General features: G+C 37.7%; 1 protein-coding gene across 1 annotated transcript in view; it reads right to left on the bottom strand.

Annotated features, from left to right (window-relative positions):
• MTMR10 (myotubularin related protein 10) overlaps positions 1-21,679 on the bottom strand; it is a 71,186-nt gene extending 49,507 nt beyond the window's left edge. Inside the window, exons 1-2 of the mRNA XM_077124006.1 lie at positions 21,215-21,679; positions 20,514-20,574 (exon numbers count right to left, since the gene is read on the bottom strand). Of these exons, the coding sequence (XP_076980121.1) occupies positions 20,514-20,574; positions 21,215-21,274 (121 nt within the window). The 5' untranslated portion in view covers positions 21,275-21,679. The remainder of the gene's footprint in view (positions 1-20,513; positions 20,575-21,214) is intronic.
• Positions 21,680-21,941: the final 262 nt, after the last annotated feature.

Below are 21,941 nucleotides of genomic sequence, written 5' to 3'. Positions count from 1 at the left end.
GAAAGTGAAATGTTGGGAAAAGATATTTCATGCAAATAACAACCAGAAAAGAGCAGGAGTAGCTATACTAATATCCAACAAATTAGACTTCAAATGTAAAACAGTTAAAAGAGACAAAGAAGGACACTATCTACGAATAAAAGGAACAATTAAACAAGAACACATAACAATCATAAATATTTATGCACCGAACCAGAATGCCCTAAAATACATGAGGAATATACTGCAAACACTGAAAAGGGAAATAAGACACATATACCATAATAGTTGGAGACTTCAATTCACCACTCTCATCAATGGACAGAACATCTAGACAGAGGATCAATAAAGAAATAGAGAATTTGAATATTACAATAAATGAGCTAGACTTAACAGACATTTATAGGACATTATATCCCACAACAGCAGGATACACCTTTTTCTCAAGTGCTCATGGATCATTCTCAAAGATAGACCATATTCTGGGCCACAAAGCAAGTCTTAACAAATTTAAAAAGATTGAAATCATACACAACACTTTCTCAGATCATAAAGGAATGAAGTTGGAAATCAATAATAGGCAGAGTGTCAGAAAATTCACAAATACGTGGAGGCTCAACAACACACTCTTACACAACGAGTGGGTCAAGGAAGAAATTGCAAGAGAAATTAGTAAATATCTCGAGGCGAATGAAAACGAAAACACAACATATCAACACCTATGGGACGCAGCAAAGGCAGTGCTAAGAGGGAAATTTATTGCCCTAAAAGCCTATATCAGAAAAGAAGAAAAGGCAAAAATTCAGGAATTAGCTGTCCACTTGGAAGAACTGGAGAAAGAACAGCAAACTAACCCCAAAGCAAGCAAAAGGAAAGAAATAACAAAGATTAGAGCAGAAATAAATGAAATTGAAAACATGAAAACAATAGAGAAAATCAATAAGACCAGAAGTTGGTTCTATGAGAAAATCAATAAGATTGATGGGCCCTTAGCAAGATTGACAAAAAGAAGAAGAGAGGATGCAAATAAATAAGATCAGAAATGGAAGAGGAGACATAACCACTGACCTCACAGAAATAAAGGAGGTAATAACAGGATACTATGAACAACTTTACGCTAATAAATACAACAATTTAGATGAAATGGAGGGGTTCCTGGAAAGGCATGAACAACCAACTTTGACTCAAGAAGAAATAGATGACCTCAACAAACCAATCACAAGTAAAGAAATTGGATTAGTCATTCAAAAGCTTCCTAAAAAGAAAAGTCCAGGACCAGATGGCTTCACATGTGAATTCTACCAAACATTCCAGAAAGAATTAGTACCAACTCTCCTCAAACTCTTCAAAAAAATCGAAGTGGAGGGAAAGCTACCTAATTCATTCTATGAAGCCAACATCACCCTCATACCAAAACCAGGCAAAGATATTACAAAAAAAGAAAACTACAGGCCAATCTCTCTAATGAATATAGATGCAAAAATCCTCAACAAACTTCTAGCAAATCAAATCCAACAACACATTAAACGAATTATACATCATGACCAAGTAGGATTCATCCCAGGTATGCAAGGATGGTTCAACATAAGAAAATCAATTAATGTAATACACCATATCAACAAATCAAAGCAGAAAAATCACATGATCATCTCAATTGATGCAGAGAAGGCATTTGACAAGATTCAACATCCTTTCCTGTTGAAAACACTTCAAAAGATAGGAATACAAGGGAACTTCCTTAAAATGATAGAGGGAATATATGAAAAACCCACAGCTAATATCATCCTCAATGGGGAAAAATTGAAAACTTTCCCCCTAAGATCAGGAACAAGACAAGGATGTCCATTATCACCACTATTATTTAACATCGTGTTGGAGGTTCTAGCCAGAGCAATTAGACAAGAAAAAGAAATACAAGGCATCAAAATTGGAAAGGAAGAAGTAAACCTATCACTGTTTGCAGACGATATGATACTATACGTCGAAAACCTGCAAAAATCCACAACAAAACTACTAGAGCTAATAAATGAGTACAGCAAAGTAGCAGTTTACAAGATCAACATTCAAAAATCTGTAGCATTTCTATACACGAGCAATGAACAAGCTGAGGGGGAAATCAAGAAACGAATTCCATTTACAATTGCAACTAAAAGAATAAAATACCTAAGAATAAATTTAACTAAAGAGACAAAAAACCTATACAAAGAAAACTACAAAAAACTGTAAAAGAAATCACAGAAGACCTAAATAGATGGAAGAGCATACCGTGTTCATGGATTGGAAGACTAAATATAGTTAAGATGTCAATCCTACCTAAATTGATTTACAGATTCAATGCAATACCAATCAAAATCCCAACAACTTATTTTTCAGAAATAGAAAAACCAATAAGCAAATTTATCTGGTTCTGAAAAACCAATAAGCAAATTTATCTGGAAGGGCAGGGTGCCCCGAATTGCTAAAAGTATCTTGAGGAAAAAAAAACAAAGCTGGAGGTCTCATGCTGCCGGACTTTAAGGCATATTATGAAGCCACAGTGGTCAAAACAGCATGGTATTGGCATAAAGATAGATATATCAACCAATGGAATCGAATAGAGTGCTCAGATATAGACCCTCTCATCTATGGACATTTGATCTTTGATAAGGCAGTCAAGCCAACTCACCTGGGACAGAACAGTCTCTTCAACAAATGGTGCCTAGAGAACTGGATATCCATATGCAAAAGAATGAAAGAGGACCCATATCTCACACCCTATACAAAAGTTTACTCAAAATGGATCAAAGATCTAAACATTAGGTCTAAGACCATAAAACAGTTAGAGGAAAATGTAGGGAGATATCTTATGAAACTTACAATTGGAGGTGGTTTTATGGACCTTAAACCTAAAGCAAGAACACTGAAGAAAGAAAGAAATAAATGGGAGCTCCTCAAAATTAAACACTTTTGTGCATCAAAGAACTTCATCAAGAAAGTAGAAAGACAACCTACACAATGGGAGACAATATTTGGAAACGACATATCAGATAAAGGTCTAGTATCCAGAATTTATAAAGAGACTGTTCAACTCAACAACAAAAAGACAGCCAACCCAATTACAAAATGGGAAAAAGACTTGAACAGACACCTCTCAGAAGAGGAAATACAAATGGCCAAAAGGCACATGAAGAGATGCTCAATGTCCCTGGCCATTAGAGAAATGCAAATCAAAACTACAATGAGATATCATCTCACACCCACCAGAATGGCCATTATCAACAAAACAGAAAATGACAAGTGCTGGCGAGGATGCGGTGAAAGAGGCACACTTATCCACTGTTGGTGGAAATGTCAAATGGTGCAACCACTGTGGAAGGCAGTTTGGCAGTTCCTCGAAAACCTGAATATAGAATTGCCATACGACCCAGCAATACCATTGCTAGGTATCTACTCAAAGGACTTAAGGGCAAAGTCACAAATGGACATTTGCACACCAATGTTTATAGCAGCGTTATTTACAATTGCAAAGAGATGGAAACAGCCAAAATGTCCATCAACAGACGAGTGGCTAAACAAACTGTGGTATATACATACAATGGAATATTATGCAGCTTTAAGACAGAATAAACTTATGAAGCATGTAATAACATGGATGAACCTAGAGAACATTATGCTGAGTGAGTCTAACCAAAAACTAAAGGACAAATACTGTATGGTCCCACTGATGTGAACCGACATTCGAGAATAAACTTGGAATATGTCATTGGTAACAGAGACCAGCAGGAGTTAGAAACAGGGTAAGATAATGGGTAATTGGAGCTGAAGGGATACAGACTGTGCAACAGGACTAGATACAAAAACTCAAAAATGGATAGCACAATAGTACCTAATTGTAATGTAATTATGTTAAAACACTGAATGAAGCTGCATCTGAGCTATAGTTTTTTTTTGTTTGTTTGTTTGTTTGTCTTGTTTTTTTTTCTTTTTCCTTTTTATATATATATTTTTTATTATTATCATTTTCATTTTTTTCTCTATATTAACATTCTATATCTTTTTCTGTTGTTTTGCTAGTTCTTTTCCTAAATCGATGCAAATGTACTAAGAAATGATGACCATACACCTATGTGATGATATTAAGAATTACTGATTGCATATGTAGAATGGAATGATTTCTAAATGTTGTGTTAATTTCTTTTTTTTTAATTAATAAAAAAAAATCCAATATCCATTCAGAAAACTAGTAATAAAAAGGAATCTCCTTAAACTGATAAAGGGCATCTGAAAAGCCTATAGTTAACACCATTCTTAATAAGACAAAATGCATTTCCCTAAGATTAGGAACAAGGCAAGGATGTCCAGTCTCATCACTTCTATTCAATTTTATACTGGAGGTGCTAGCCATTGAAATAAGACAAGCAAAAGAAATCAGACATCCAGATTGTAAAATAAAAGTAATATTGTCTTTATTAGAAGATGATATCATTATGAAGAAAACTCAATGGACCTATAAAAGAGCTAGTAGTTCTCCAGCCAACACAACGAGCAGTCTCACCACCCTACACCCCTCTACGTGGGACATGACTCCCAGGGGTGTGGACCTTCCTGGCAACGTGGGACAGAGATCTTGGAATGAGCAGAGACTCAGCATCAAGGGATTGAGCAAAACCCTAGAATGAGTTGAGAATTAACATCAAGAGATTGAGAAAACCTTCTCGACCAAAAGGGGGAAGAGGGAAATGAGACAAAGTGTCAATAGCTGAGAGATTCCAAACAGACTCGAGAGGTTATCCTGGAGGTTATTCTTATGCATCGAGTAGATATCATCTTATTATTCAAGATGTAATGGAGAGGCTGGAGGAAACTGCCGGAAAATGTAGAGCTGTGTTCCAGTAGCCATGTTTCTTGATGATGATTGTACAATGATAAAGCTTTCACAATGTGACTGTGTGATTGTGAAAACCTTGTATCTGATGCTCCTTTTATCTACCTTGTCAACAGATGAGTAGAATATATGGAATAAAAATAAATAATAAGGGGAACAAATGTTAAAATAAATTTAGTTTGAAATGCTACTGATCAATGAAAACGAGGGGTAAGGGGTATGGTATGTAAAATTTTTTTTTCCTGTTTTTGTTTTATTTTTCTGTTGTCTTTTTTTCTTTTTTTTTTTTTTTAACATGGGCAGGCACTGGGAATCGAACCCAGGTCCTCTGGCATCACAGGCAAGCATTCCTACCTGCTGAGCCACCATGGCCCGCCCTTTCTGTTGTCTTTTTATGTTTTTTTCTGAATTGATGCAAATGTGTGGGAAATGATCATGACGATGAATATGCAACTATGTGATGATATTGTGAATTGCTGAGTGTATGTGTTGGGAATGTTTGTGCTTCTTGTAATTTTTTTTTTAATTAATAAAAAATTAAAAAAAAGATATCAATTTAAAAAAAAGAGCTATTAGAACTACTGAGTTTAACAAGTTTGGAACATACACATTAATAGACAAAATTCAGCTAAGAAGAATGAAGTTGGAGAACTCAAACTTCCTGATCTTAAAACATATTACAAAGCTACAGTAATCAAAACAGCATGGTACTAGCATGAGGCCAGACATATAGATCCATGGACTAAAACTGAGCTCAGAAATCAATCCTCACATTCATGGCCAACTGAGTTTTTGACAAGGGAGCAAAGACCACTCAATTGGGAAAAAATAGTCTCTTCAACAAACAGTAGTGCAAAAACTGGATCTCCATGTGCAAATAAAGAGGCCCAGGACCCCTACCTCACACCATATACAAAAAATCAACTCACAAGAGATCAAAGACCTAAATATAAGAATGAGAACTATCAAACTCTTAGAAGAAAACGTGGAAACGCATCATCAGGACCTTGTATAAGGCAATGACTTCTTAGACTTTACACCCAAAGCACACACAACAAAAGAAAAAATAAGATATAAACAGCACCTCATCAAAATTTAAAACTTTCATGCTTCAAAGGACTTTATACCATGAAAGTAAAACAATAATCTATACAACGGGAGAAAATATTTGGAAACCACAAATCTGATAAAGGTTTACTATCCAGAATACATAAAGAAATTCTTCAACTTAACAATGAAAAGACAAACAACCCAATTAAAAAATGGACAAAAGAGTTGAACAGACGTCTCTCCAAAGAAAATATACAAATGCCTAGAAAGCACATGAAAAGATGCAGAACAACATCACCCATCAGGGAAATGCAAATCATGAACACAATGAAACATCACTTCATACACATTGTAATGGCCACTATTAAAAAATGGAAAATAACAAGTGTTAGAAAGAATGCAGAGAAATAGGAACATTCATTCATTGCTGGTAGCAATGTAAAATGGTGCAGCTGCAGTGGAAGACAGTTTGGCAGTTCTCCGGAAAGCAAGTACACTACTACCATCTGACCTGGGAATCCCATTTCTAGATATATACCCAAAAGAATTGAAATCAGGGACTCAGACATTCATACAACAATGTTCACAGAAGTATTATTCACAACTGTCAAATAATGAAAGCAACCCAAGTATGCATCAACCAATGAATCGATAAATAAAATGTGATACATACAATTGAATATTACTCAGCCATAAAGGAATGAAGTCCATGTGATAACATGGACAAACCTGGAAGACATGTTGAGTGAAACAGGCCAGACACAAAAGGACACATATTGTACAATCTCACTGATTTAAAATGATTAGAATAAGTGAATTCATAGAGTTAGAATCTATAATACAGTTTACCAAGGATCGTGGTGGGGAAACGGACTGGTGAAAGTTAAGGCTTAAAATGTACAGGGTTCCTATTTGGAATGATGTAAATATTTTGGGAATGGATTGTGGTGAGGGTAGCAAAACATTGTGATGGTAATTAACAGCCCTGAGACATAAATCTGAAAGTGATTAAAAGGGAAAAGGTTAGAATTTATATATTATAACAATAAAAATTTTAAAAAAGAATCCATTAAACTACACTACGCAGTGAATCCTAAGATAAACCACAAATTTTAGTTAATAGTACAGTTATAAAAATGTGGTATCATCAGTTGCAACAAATGTTTCACAACAATGCAAGGTGTTGGTGGTGAGGTGGTATATGAGAATCTTGTATGTATTTTATTCATGATATTCTGTAAACCCCTAACTTCTCTGATAAAGAAAATAAAAACCAAATGTAGCAGCAAACAACTGCAAATATAAATAAAAATAACACTTATAATTATATCTAAGTTATAAAATACTTAAGAATAAATCTGTCAGATTATGTACAAGATCTATACATACACTGAAAATCATAAAGCACTGCTAAGAGAAAGTAAAGACCTAAATATATTATACCATATTGACTGGTCGAAAGATTCAATATTGCTAAGATATCAATTCTCCCTAAATTGTTCCCCCAAATTAATACAATCCCAATGAAAATCTACGTAGGTTTTTTCATTAATTTTTTTTTGTAGAAAATGATGAGCTGATTCTAAATTCAGATGAAAATGAAAACCAGAAATATATAGAACAAACAAGTTTGAAAAAATAACAGAGAGGACTAACACTATCTGATCAAGACTTATTTTGTCATCAAGATAATGTGGTATTAATGTAAAAACAGAGGAGATCAATGGAACAGAATACAGAGTACAGGAACGGACCTATATAAACACAGTCAACTGATTTTTCTCAAAGGTACAAAGGCAATTCAGTGGAGAAAGGGCAGTCTTGCACAAATGAATATCCATCTCTACCTTACTAAAAAGTTTAATTCAAAAGGGATCATAGAACTATGATCTTATATTGAAAAATGTTGATCCATTGTTGTGGAACATTTGTTGCAACTGATGATACCACATTTTTATAACTGTACTATTAACATTGAAAAATGTAAGACTGGAAAACTTCTAGATGAAAACAGACTATTTTTTACGTTGGGTTAATAAAGATTTATTTAATATGACACCAAAATAAAAATTCATAAAAGAAAAAACTGATCAACTTCTTCAAAATTAAAAAGTTGTGTGTGATCTTCAAAAGACACTATTAAGGGGCCACGGTGGCTCAGCAGGTAAGAGTGCTTGCCTGCCATGCCCAAGGACCCGGGTTCGATTCCTGGTGCCTGCCCATGTTAAAAAATAATAATAAAAATAAAAAAAAAAGACATTATTAAGAGAATGAAAAGACATTAACAAGAATAAATAAATAAATAAATAAAGGTTAAAAGAGACATCCACAGCCTGGGAGAAAATATTAGCAAATCACATGTCAGATAAAGGATTCATATACAGAACATACAAAGAACTGTTAAAACTCAACAAAAAGAAAACAAGCCACCAATTAAAAGAAAGTGAACAACAGATCTGAAGAGAGTTCTCCAAAGAAGATCTAAGGATGGCACATAAGAAAACATGTGAAAAGATGTTCAGTAGCATTAATCAAAAGGGAATTGCAACCACATGCTAGTTTGAATTTGTTGTGTATCCCAGAAAAGCCAAGTTCTTTAATTCTCATACAATATTGCTGAGTGGGATCTTTTTTATTGTTTCCATGGAGATGTGACCTACCCAATTGTGGGTGGTGAACTTTTTGATTAGACAGCTTCCACGGAGATACGTCTCCACCCATTCAAAGTGGGGTTGCTTGCTGGTGTCCTTCAAGATGGAACCATTTTGGAAAAAGCTTTACAGCCAACAGAACCAACAGAGCCTACACAGCCAGGGACCTTTGGAGATGTGGAAGAAAATGCCCCCAGGAAGCCTTATGAAATGAGGAGAGAAAGTTAGCAGACACTGCTGTGTGCCTTCCAAGCTGAGAGAGGTGTCCAGAACCCAAAGTCCCCAGCAGACGCCAGCCTTGTGACTTCACAGCTGACACAGCTGTTCTGGGCAGCATCAGCCTTTCTTAAGTAAAGGTAATCTCTTATTGGTGCCTTAATTTGAATATTTTTATGGTCTTAGAACAGTAAATTTGCAATTTAATAAATCCCTTTTTCAAAAGCCATTCCATTTCTGGTATATTGCATTCTAGCAGCTTCCAAACTAAAACCAACCATAATGAGATACCACTAAAAAACACACAAACAAACCCGACAACTTCAAGGGCTAACTAGGATACAGAGCAATAGAAAATCTTGTTCACCGATGGAGTGCTGGTTTGAAATGATGTATGTACCCTAGAAAAGCCATGTTTTAATACTAATCCCATTTTGTAAAGGCAGCCGTTTCTTCTAATCCCTATTCAGTACTGTATGTTTGAAACTGTAATTAGATCATCTTCCTGGATATGTGATTTGTGGTTGTTAAGCTGGATTAGGTAGAGGCATGTCTCCACCCATTTGGGTAGGTCTTGATTAGTTTCTGAAGTCCTATAAAAGAGGAAACATTTTGGAGAATGGGAGATTCGTAGAGAGCAGAGAATGCTGCAGCACCACAAAGCAGAGAGTCCACAAGCCAGTGACCTTTAGAGATGAAGAAGGAAAACACCTCCCAGGGAGCTTCATGAAACTGGAAGCCAGGAGAGAAAGCTAGCAGATGATGCCATGTTCGCCATGCGCCTTCTCACTTGAGAGAGAAACCCTGAACTTCATCAGCCTTCTGGAACCTAGGTATCATTCCCTGGATGGATGCCTTTGATTGGACATTTCTATAGACTTGTTTTAATTGAGACATTTTCTTGGCCTTAGAACTGTAAACTAGCAACATATTAAATTCCCCTTTTTAAAAGCTATTCTGTTTCCGGTATATTGCATTCCAGCAGCTAGCAAACTAGAACACCACCCATTTGGGTGGGTCTTGATTAGTTTCTGAAGTCCTATAAAAGAGGAAACATTTTAGAGAATGAGATTCAGAGAGAACAGAGCAGAATAACATAGCCACAAGAAGCAGAGTCCACCAGCCAGCAATCTTTGGAGATGAAGAAGGAAAATGTCTCCCAGGGAGCTTCATGAAACAGGAAGGCAGAAGAAGCTAGCAGATGACACCATGTTTGCCATGTGTCCTTCCAGATGAGAGAGGAACTCTGACCGTGTTCATCATGTGCCTTTCCAGATGAGAGAGAAACTCTGACTGTGTTTGCCATGTGCCTTCTCACTTGAGAGAGAAACCCTGAACTTCACTGGCCTTCTTGAACCAAGGTATCTTTCCCTAGATGCCTTAGATTGAACAGTTCTATAGACTTGTTTTAATTGAGATTTTCTCAGCCGTGGAACTGTAAACTAGCAACTGATTAAATTCCCCCTTTTAAAAGTCATTCCGTTTCTGGCATATTGCTTTCCAGCAGCTAGCAAACTAGAACAGATGGTAAGAATGCAAAATGTATAGTTATTTTGGCAAATAGTCTGGTAGTTCATTTACCCAAATAAATGCAAACTTCTGTTCACCCAAAAAACACACAAAACTGGGTGAATGTTTCAAGAAACTTTTCTAAAAACCACCCAAAGCTGGAATAACCAAAATGTCCCTGAACTGGGAAATGGATAAATTATGATACAACTGTACAATGGCATACTATACAGCAATAAAAAGGAATGAACCATTGATTCATATGATAAGGATTAATCTTAACTGTGTTTTGCCAAGTCAAAGAAAACAGACTCAAAAGACTACATATTTTATTATTTCAATTATCTGACATTTTAGAAAAGGAAAAATTATAGGGACAAGAATCAGATCAGTGCCTGCCAAGGATTGGGGAGCAGGCAAATGGCTGACTACAAAGGGTTTATAAAGGGGAATTTTTAAGGTGATGAACTGTTTCTATATGGTACTGTGGTTGTGGCTACATGAGTCTACACATTTGCAAAACCCACCGAACTGTAAAACACAGTAAGTGACTTATACTGCATGCACATTAAAAAAAAAACTAGGATATGGAGGAAATCCAAGATTGCATGCAGGCTACTACACGTGAATTTGTGTAATAATTTATGACATAACCTTATTGAAGGGGATGAAGAAGAAAGGAGCTGAGCTAAATAACTATGTTTTGTCTGGATAATGTAAGGCTAAGACAAAAAAAAACTATACAAGCTGTATATCCCAGTTGGTAAACTACTATATGTGTATTAGGGTAGAGCAAATAAGTAAATATATTGTAGACAGAATTGTCAGAGAAAGAATTAACATATAAGTAAGGGAGAATGCTAGGATGAACCCTGATACATGGGTTAACATACATGTGCGAATCTTCTAGCTCTATCCCCTGAGAGGGCCTAAAAGTAGCAATACTCCAGAAGTATTAAGCACACTCAGGACCCAGATGCTGGTGCTTTAAAGACCATTTTCCAATGAAAGGAACTGGTGCTCTTTGGAGAAATGGCTGATTCCAGGGCTGGGGCAAGGAGAACACAAGATGAGTCTGAAGCATCTGGTAGTACCAGGAAGTAAAAGAGTGCAAAAAAAGGGGGGGGAGGGCATGTGCAATGGATGTATAGAAGCCAATATGAAAGTACTCCCAATGACCAACCTGGAACAATCTGAGCAATAAAATTAGTAATGATAGTACTTGTTTACAATACAAGGAATAATAAATAAATAAATGACATCCAAAAGTCCATACTGCTGTATACAAATGACTAAATAAATAAATGGGGGAGAAGAAATGAATCTTTCCTACAGAAGAATTCCAATTAATAAATGTAGTCAGAATGAGAGAAATGAGGGAAATGAAAATTACCAATAGGACACCACAGTAGTAATTGCTGTGTGCCATACGCATGACGAATGCTAAAATTAGTGAGCAAAACTTTAAGGAGAAATGGTATATTTGCAAAGGTACCAAGTAATCTTCTCTAAAGTATCTACTAATAACTGTGGTGATTTTAACATATATCCTCAAATTCTTGATATTCTTCTCTCTAGATGATAGAGCTTGATTTTCTTCTCTTGAGTGAGAGCTGGACTTAGTGACTTGCTTTTAACAAACTGAGCATGGAAAAGGAAAAGTAACAACTTTACAGAGGAAAAACTTGGCAGGCACTACTTTAACCAAGTGATCAAGGTTAACAACACAGTCTCAAGCTATACTGATGTCCTATACTCTCTCATATAGTACAAGGAGGAGGGCATATCACCTTTTGGTATCCTTCCCCCAAGAGCCATAACCTTCTTCTAATCAAAAGAAAATATCAAACAAACCCAAACTGAGGAACATATTACAAATTTCCTGAATATTCTTCAGAAGTGTCCAGGTCTTGTTGGGGAATCTGAGTTGAGGTCATATATGGCGTCTTTGTACTATTCTTGAAAATTTTCTGTTAAGTCTGAAATTATGTCTAAATTTTAAAGTTAATTTAATGAAGTTTCTAGGGGTATTCTAACAGAAAAAAAAATCTGGTAATTATTTATTAAAGAATTCCTTTGATTTAGATATTTTTCTACACTCACAGTGCTTGTATATGTTTTACTTTAGGAGAATTAAAAATCTGATTCAATAGGGAAAAAGTATCAAGGTCTTGATAGACAGGATGGAGAAAGTGTCACAGACTGAATAAGCCTAAGGAGACATGATGATTAAATGCAACATAACATCTTGGATGGGAGTCTGGGACAGATAAAAGACATTAGAGGAAAAAACTAGGGAAATCTGAATAAAGCCTGTACTTAGTCAAGAGTACTGTACCAATGTTAATTTACTTGAGTTTTATTTGATGGAACTAAATTTTGTTCATGTAATTAAGTCTTCAAAAAAACTGATCAAGAAGCATGGCTGTCTGCTTACATAAATTACCTACCTGCTCATAACCTTATAAAGAAACCAACTCTGGATAGGAGTTGTTGTAAGCTACTGCTAAGTATGGCAATACTGCAGGACAGAAAACTAGTTTTTAGACAGGAAACAAAGAGAAGATATTTTACAAAGGATTTATACTTAAAGGAGTACTGAGATTGTTTTTGATTACACTTAAATTACTGATCTTGAAAAGATAACATAATAAAAGGTTCAAATCTTTAGAAGACATGAAGTTTTCATTGGGATGGTTCTCCCGAGCTTTGTATCAAAGCGTGGTGTGCTAGACACAGCATGCTTTGGCTCATGAGTGCCAACTGTGCCCCTCCCTCTCAGCTCCACGTTCAGTAACATCAAGTTGATGGCTTGAAATCAGCCACCGGGGTGATTTACACCAGAACTCATTTATCGGCACACCACTGGTAGTAAGCCACAGGAAACTCTCATGGAAGGTAATGAAACTAGGAAATTGGCTGCAATGTGAGGGAAGTAAAAAGTTTTATAATCTTGTGTGTGTACACAACTCCTTTCTTAATGCCTTACTCATTCAGAAAGTCAATATAAGTCTGATGGATAGAGATAACTTTTTTCCCATAAATTCTAGCTTGGGAAACAGTTTTAAGACAAAACATCACGTGCACTGTGCCTAATTAACCTATGGAATGTGTCTAGGCCAACGCATAATAATTTGTAGCCTTAAATAGTGACTGAACATCCTAGACTGAGGGGTTTCCTAAGATGTGGGACTTTCAGTGCTAAAACCAGGTTAGACTCAAACAAACCAGGAGAAACTGGTCACCCTAGCTTTAAATTCAGGAATGAAAAGTTATCACAGAAGTTGAAACTATGTAGAAGGGAGCATCTGATGTCTTGATATTAACAAGATCTTTTGGGGACTGAATCATGTCCCCCACAAAAGACATGTTTACCTCTTAATCCACAGTCCTGTGGGTGCCAATTCAATTGTAAATAGGGCCTTCTGAAGATGCTATTATTAGCTAAGGTGTGGCCAAATTGAAACAGGGTGTGTCTTAATCTGAATGACTGGAGGCCTTAGAAAGAAGGAAATCTAGATGCAGTTAGTAGAAGCCAGAAGTCAATGGAAACAAGAGAAGTAGGTAAAAGGAAAGGTAGATTGCAGAGATGCGAGCCAAGGAAACACTGGGATTTGTAGCAAGCCATTACTAGAATATTACAGACCTTGAGAGGGGAAAACATGCCCTGTTCAGACCTTGATTTTAGGACTTCTAGCCTCTAAAAGATGAGACAAATTCCTGTTGCTTAAGCCAACCAATGTGTGGTATTTGTCATAGCAGCCCTAATAAACTGAGACAGGGTCTGATTCCGTAGGTCACATACAATACAAAAAAACATTAGTCAAGTACTATATCCAGTAAGAGCTACCAATAATGGTGGTGGTGATGGTGGTGGATGAGGTTATCAATATAGACCTCAAGAGGAGAAGAGACTAGAATGAAATCTTGAAGGGAGAAGGATTCAAAGAGAAGAGAGAATGTATGCAAACAAAGGCCTAAATAAGGCATGAGGCATCTGGGAAAGAGATGGAAGCAGCCTGATTGAAGCAAACATCAATACTGGGAAACAGTGAGACATGAGGTCAGCAAAATGGAGTGTTCGCAAAAAGAATGTTAATCTAAAGAATTTGGATTGTATTCTTTTTAAGCAGGATATTATTTATGGAGGTTCATAAAACGTTTCTGAGTAGGAGTGGCAACATATAGACTAACAGTGAGGAGAGTCAGGTAGTCCAGTGAGTAGTCTAAGGAAAGGACAGCTCCAAATATTCTTAAGCTTCCACAGGTAAAGAATAAAGCTAATGCTAAAACATTATAATTGGTTACATTGTTCAGTGCCCCAAGGGAAGGTTAGGAGTCCTCTGATCTTTCAAAAGCAATGTATCCATCCTTCCTGGCAATGTGGGACAGAAATCCTAGAATGAGTTGGGATTCAGCAACAAGGGATTGAGAAAACCTTTCCCGACCAAAAGGGGGAAGAGAGAAATGAGACAAAATAAAGTGTCAATGGCTGAGAGATTCCAAACAGAGACGAAAGGTTATCCTGGAGGTTATTTTTACACATTAAAAAAATATCACCTTGTTAGTCAAGATGTAATGGACAGGCTGGAGGGAACTGTCTGAAAATGCAGAGCTATGTTCCAGTAGCCATGTTTCTTGAGGATGATTGTATAATGACAGTTTTCAAATGTGACTGTGTGATCGTGAAAACCTTGTGTCTGATGCTCCTTTTACTACCTTATCAACAGATGAGTAAAACATATGGAATAAAAATAAATAATAGGGGGAACAAATGTTAAAATAAATTCAGTAGATTGAAATGCCAGTGATCAATGAAAGGGAGGGGTAAGTGGTATGTACGTATGAATTTTTTCTGTTATCTTTTTATTTCTTTTTCTGAATTGATGCAAATGTTCTAAGAAATGATCATGATGATGAATATGCAACTATGTAATGATATTGTAACTGCTGATTATATATGTGGAATGGAATGATTATATGTTAAGAATGTTTGTGTTTATTATTTTTTAAAAATTAAAATATTAATTAAAAAAAGCAATGTATCCATGAATTAAAGTACTATAAAAATCATCTATAAAATCTATAAAGCCTACCTACAAAAAAGAGATTTTTAAAAACCACATACTGTACTCCAGTAGCCATGCTTCTTTAAGATGATTGTATAATGATATAGCTTTCACAAAGTGACTGCGTGATTGTGAAAACCTGGTTCTGATGCTCCTTTTATCTATGGTATGGACACATGAGTAAAAAATATGGATTAAAAATAAATAAATAAATAATAGGGGTAAGAAATGTTAAAATAAATCGGGTAGAGGGAAATACTAGTGGTCAATGAGAGGGAGGAGTAAGGAGTATGGTATGTATGAGTTTTCTCTTTTTTCTTTTTATTTCTTTTTCTGGAGTGATTTAAGTGTTCTGAGAAATGATCATGGTGATGAATATACAACTATGTGATGATATTGTGAGCCATCAACTGCACACCAAGTATGGAATGTTCATATGTTAAGAATGTTCGTGTTGTATGTTGATTGGTTTTATTATTAAAAATTAAAAATAAATAATTCAAAATAAAGATATTAGCAAAAAAAAAAAAATACTCCCATGAGTTCATCACAAAAGGATGTAAACACAAATGTTCACACACACACACAAAAAAACATATAAGGCACCCAAAAGGCAAGGTCTTTGCCTTTAAGAAAGTCACATCCAACTGAGGAAATAAGACTTAAGTGAATATGTAAAAAATAAACAAGACAAATCTGTACAATGATGGTTATTTTCATTTTCCAGATGGCCTATGACTATATGCATTTCTGAAATGATTACAAAGACTGAAAATCTGTGCATCATCATCTAATACGTAATCTCACTAATAAAGTGATATGGCATTGTAGATTCAGAAGACGGAAGGAACTGCACTGGTACACAGCCTTAGCACAGTGGCTGTGGCATAGCAGGCACTTAGGATCCAGAGCACAAGTTACTTCCTGAGATGCCTTTCGCAACCTCTCTCCCTATCTTCCTCTCCCATCATTCTGGTGTAGGTCGACCTCCCTCTGAACTCTCACAACCACCTTTGCTCTCCTTTCCCACTGAATAGAATCTGTCTAACAGAAGGACCCCCATCTTTTTCAGTTTCTTACCTCTCTGCCAAGCAGCACTAAGCATGCTTTCAACGCCTAACAAATTAACTCATTAGTGTTAGCCACAGCATTTCACATCTTCTCCTTATAAAGAGAGCACAGGCCATCAAGCCCAACTCATTGCAAATCTCATATCCCCATAACAAAGCCACTGGCATTTAACCAGCCTCAACTTCAACACAGCCAGCAACTGGAAGTCCACTGCCTCCCAAGACATTCCATTTCCTGGCAGCAGAAATTGTTTGAAAGTTCTCCTCAAGCTGGGTCAAAATCTGTTGCTGCTGAGAACAGAGATCTTTTTACCTCACTAAAGGATTCCCTCTAGACTGACATCCAATCTGCCCTCTATCAAAGCTCCAAAGGCTTTAAATCTTAACCTAATGTCATCAGCACAGCCAGGAAGGCTGCACTGCACAAAGGGTAAGGGCATGGCTTAGAGAGGTAGGCTCTTAATTCTAGTTCTGGCCTTGTCAGACACTGGGCAAGTAACTTTACGTCGACAAGCTAACGCTTCCTCATTTGTCAAAAGAAGATAAATTGGTATCCTACCTGTAGGGTTGTTATGAAGATCAATCTGTTGGCTGTATTAGTTAAGGAGCTTAGCTGAAAGTGTCAGCTACCTTAGCAAAAAGGAGTGTCCTGTGGCTGATGTTAGTTGGATCTCAAGGAAAACTGAATCCAGGAACTCGAATACCATTAGAACATGCCCTTAGTGTTTTTCCCTCTGCTCTCAGCAGGTGACTTCACTCTTTGGGACAGGTTTTCTGGAACTATAACAATTGGCGGCATTTACCACAAAGGCTATCTTTCCTTAGCTCCAATCTGGAAATATCCAGAGGAAGACCTGTGTTCATGCTTGCGGTCTGGGGGTAAGTTATTATGTTTGAAACATGAAAACCCAAGGCTGGGCAGAGATGGCGAAGCACAATTTGTCTAAAGAAGGAGGGTGCACATTTCAGAAAGACAGGGGAAGGACTCTGGGGTAGACAAAACAACTAATGTTCTCTGGGTGTGTACATTAAATTGTACCTAACAGCCTTATCTACTGGTTTCTAGTTTAGATTTCACAAACCAGCTATACAACAAAATAATTCAGGGGATCAATACAGAGTTCCCAGTCTTTTATTTTGTTAACTTCAAATTTTTTTAAAGTCACATATCATCTCATCATTTAACCAAAGAAAATATCTACACCAAAGAAGTAGAAGGACATAATTCCAGAACAAAGGACAATTCTTTAAGTAAAATAAATTGGGCTTTATGAAAAAGGTGTACTCTTAATTTGGTCATGTGAACCAATGGCTGGTAAAAATCCTGATTTGATGCCAGATCCTTGGCTGGAATGTGAGAGTCACTGATTCAGGCTGTCACAGTCCAACAGTTACTACAGGCAGGTGGGAGGCTGCACCAGGTCTCCTTGTACTTCAGAAACACTGCACCTCCAGCTCCTGCCCTGTCAACCACAAAGCCTGGCACCCAGTAGGTGCTCACATGCTCACTGAACTCATCTACCAATCTGGCAGCTATCAAACAGACTTGAAAATGGTCTTAATGAATTACTTGCATTACTTGCTCTTAAATATATGCTGAAACACATATAAACATATACCCATTTTTAAATTCATATTTTTCCTATTTGAAAACATGATTGGGGCAATTTTACACAAAACAATAATACAATCACTAAAGAACAAGATTTATGCAATGATGGAAAGATCAACTGAAAGCTAGCTGCTTTGGCAGGGCACTGTATCTCAACTCCAGGCATGGATATAATTCTCTCAAAAAGTGTAGCTTTTGAGAGAGCAGTAAAGCAGGACATAAAATAACATAGTCTGCCTCTTACTACTAAATTGGGCAGTTGGTTTGTCAGTGAGGGGGTGGGGGGTATAGCTATGATTATGACTACAGTTTAAGCAGGTTGTCTAAGGGGTCCTTTCATCTCAGTGTCACGTTCCAGGCTAGACATTGGAGCCAAAAAGTTGAATTAGGTACCATCTCTGTCTCAAGGAGTTTCATGAACCAGAAAAGTTGCAAACTACTAACATAAACCATAATATAAATTAAATTCTTAGTCAATTTCTTCATATAATAAAAGATGAGGATCATTTTTAATTTAACCTTAACTTCCAACTGACATGATAATTTAGGATTGGTTAGATGTTCTGTAAGGAAAAAATTTGATGAAAATAGAAAACTGGGTAACAGACCCATCATGTATGTGTTCACAAATTTTAGCTATGATGTGGAAGTCAATGCAAGAAAAACTAACGTATATTAGAGAAATCCTTAAGAGGCAACTAAAAGAAGATCCAAGATCTGGATTTAGCTGCTATTTCTAGGATATGTAAACCAATTACAGCTAGGAACTGGGTTTAAATCTTTCTCAAAAAACTCTGAATTTTTTAGAAGAAAGGTAAGTTTTTAGTGATTCTACAGAATGGATAACCTTCAATGAAAAAGGTCTACAAGCTGATCCATATTTAGAAATATTTTTCATAAGCATAATATAAAGTTCATTTAAAAAAATCAAGTAATATCATTTGTAGTTAAGACCTTTTTTAAAAAAGTCAAGTACTATCATTTGTTTATTAGTATCAAGTAATACTGGGGTGGGGGGGGACAAAAGCCTAAGAATCTGGTCTGTTCAGACGAAGTAAAGGAAGCCAAAGTTCAATCACTCACAGGCACTCACTCATTCAAGAGGAGCATGTTTCCCATAGCTGCCTTTAAATGCCTGGAGCAACTAAGTCTGTAAGGCAGGGAGTAAAGGTTACTTATTAATTCTATTGTTCCCTCTGAAGAAAAGTACAAAGGATTAATGAATACACACTGGGTGAAGAGCATTAACAAAATCAGGGGAAAATATTTATAATTAATTCTCATAATAAAGTTAAAAAAAAAATTTAAGAGTTAGCATCTACCAAATGGAATCAATGGTTGATGTTTTGAATGTCTGTCCCTACTTCATATTAAAGATTTGAGAGCATAAATTTAAAATTTTTCATTTGTTCAATTATCACCTACAAAGTTCTAAATATTTTATTAGACTTAGCACTAAGTAGCAACTTAGACTATTAAATGTTAATAGTAGCCACTTAAACTGTTATTTGATTATATTTCAGGTTTAAAACAGGATTTTCCTAAGCATCTGGCTACTTCTCACCTAAATCACATTAAACAAATGACTTTTTAAAACTATCATATAAATTCAAAATACCAACCAAATAATATTTTGTATGCTCTAAAACTAAACACCTGTCTACCACCAATCCCTACCTCTATCTCTGAGGTACTCTAAGGTCAATTTTTTTCTAAACCAGTGATTCTCAATTGAAACGAATTTTGCCCCCAGAGTAGATTTAGAAATGTCCAGAAGCACTTTTGGTTGTTAGAACTGGGTGGGAGATGGATATGCTACCGATACTGATGGGTAGAGGGCAGGGATGCTGCTAAACAGTCTACAATGCACAACCCCACCCCCACCCCCCACAAAGAATTATCTGGCCCAAAATGTCAATAGCACCATTGTGGGGAAACCCTGTTAGAAACCAAAGAAGCAAATTTGCAACTACAGCTGACAACTTCAAAAACAACTGCCAAGTAAGTGATGCAAAGTTCACTAAGCCTTGTAATTTGTATAGATATGACCATGACAAAAGTTGATTTTCATACTATTATAATGCATTTAAAATGATGATTTGACTATTGAGTATTAATACAAGAAACTGCAGATGGACATTAAGAGCAGAGAAAGTTCCCTACTTAAGCAAGTTAAGATATACTTCTTATCAAAAAGTACATTTCAGGAGGTAAATAGGAAAAATTAGTCTTCAAAAGGCAGTACTATTCTTGACAGTTTTTCTAATAATTTAAACTTCCAAGGATAGAATCAATCTTTATTTTTTGTTGCTGTTTAGTTTTAACCAACTTTTGGCCCCTCCTCCCCAGTCTCCCCCCCTCAGTCATTAGATATTTAACTGGAAAAATTTTAATGCAAACAGAGGAAGAAAGTTAACCACACAGCACTAGTCGGTAGACTAATCGGACAGCCAAACACATAACTGAAGTATCAATAAGCTCTCCAACGTTTACCTGGCAAAAGGACTGGCTCCAATTTTTTAATCTTCGGTTCCGAATTAAACTTATCGTCAGTCTGAAACACATTAGCAAAATAAATTACAATCAAAACTTTTTTCCCCGTGAGATACAAAGGCAAATTTTTGTTTTCTAATTGATGACACGTGTTACAGACACATATCGCCTGCTCCTCCCCGCCCCCTTAAATTCTTTCACATTTTTACCGAATTCTTTTTAAAGTCTGCTCATTATCGACTTGGGAGCCTCACAATATTAAAACTGCCTGTGCTGCTTCCAGGTTTCTCATGTATAACAGACAAAGTGCCCAACTCTACCAGGTGTCTATAAGGTGCTATTAAAGGGCTCTCCAGTCACGCTGGCGCTCACAGCGGCAACTGTCGTCACCCGAGGAGCTGAAGTCAGTTCCTAGCTCGCTCGCTCTCTCGGGTCTCGTCACACGGCAAAAGCACGGACGACCAGGACTTCGAGCAGAGAATGGCTGCGAAGGAGTTTTACAAGTTTCCACAGAACCAGCTGGGGGAACACGAGAAGGCGTATTTCCCTGCGCTTCGGGCGGCCGAACGGCTGGGGACTGGGAGATCCGCGCAGCCTCAGAGGGTGCCCCTCACTTTCGGCGACGCGCCTGCAGTGGGGCCGGCCAGGCGGCTCCCCGGAAGCGCCGAGGAAAGAGGCGCTGGCGGACAGGGGTAGTTTACCTGGGGTGGCGGCAGGAGATAGGATCTGAACGTGGGTCGGGGAGGCTTCAGAGAGAACATGGTGTCGCCAACTTTTAGCACGGAACCCGCCGCTGCTCAGCCGCCGTGATGACGCCTCCCGATGCCTGCGGGCTGAGAACTCCCGCTGCAGCTGCCCAGGCCCGGTCTGCGGCCGGCCGGGCCAAGCGGACTGACGGGCGGGGACACGGCGGAGCGACCGCCCGAGCGGGGAGGAGTCGGGGCAGGGTCGACCCGACGCGGGTGCCGGGGCCCATCCCCGGAAGGGGTCCTCCGCCCCGCCCCGAGAGACGGCGCGTACAGGGCCGGCGGCTGGCCACTTTCGGCCTCTGGGTCGCCTTGGCGCTGGAACACGAAGCTCCCGCTGTGCGCCCACTGCCCGGAACTTAATGCAGGGGCCAGGGGGTTCGGGGCCCGGGTGCCATCTTGAGAGCGTGGCCTAGGGAGGGCGCTCCTACGGTGGCCAGCAGGGTTCACCGCAGCCCTCAGGGACCTACGGCAGCCCACAGGGGTCAGGACGGCCCGCAGGGACCTAGGGCTCGGGCAAGCGGGTTTTTTTGTTTGTTTGTTTTTGTTTTGTGTTTTTCTCCAGTCGTCGGGGAGGAGCCTTCTTTGGGAAGAAGGGGACTCTGGAGTCCCTGACTCAGACAGTCGCACCTGGTGTGTGAGGGACCGGTATGGTGAAGGTGGGATGGTGCTGTATACAGTG

Source organism: Tamandua tetradactyla, chromosome 12, assembly GCF_023851605.1.
Source record: "Tamandua tetradactyla isolate mTamTet1 chromosome 12, mTamTet1.pri, whole genome shotgun sequence".
NCBI lineage: Eukaryota > Metazoa > Chordata > Mammalia > Pilosa > Myrmecophagidae > Tamandua > Tamandua tetradactyla.
The sequence above is the reverse complement of the archived record's forward strand: the minus strand, read 5'-3'. Positions and strand labels throughout refer to the sequence as shown.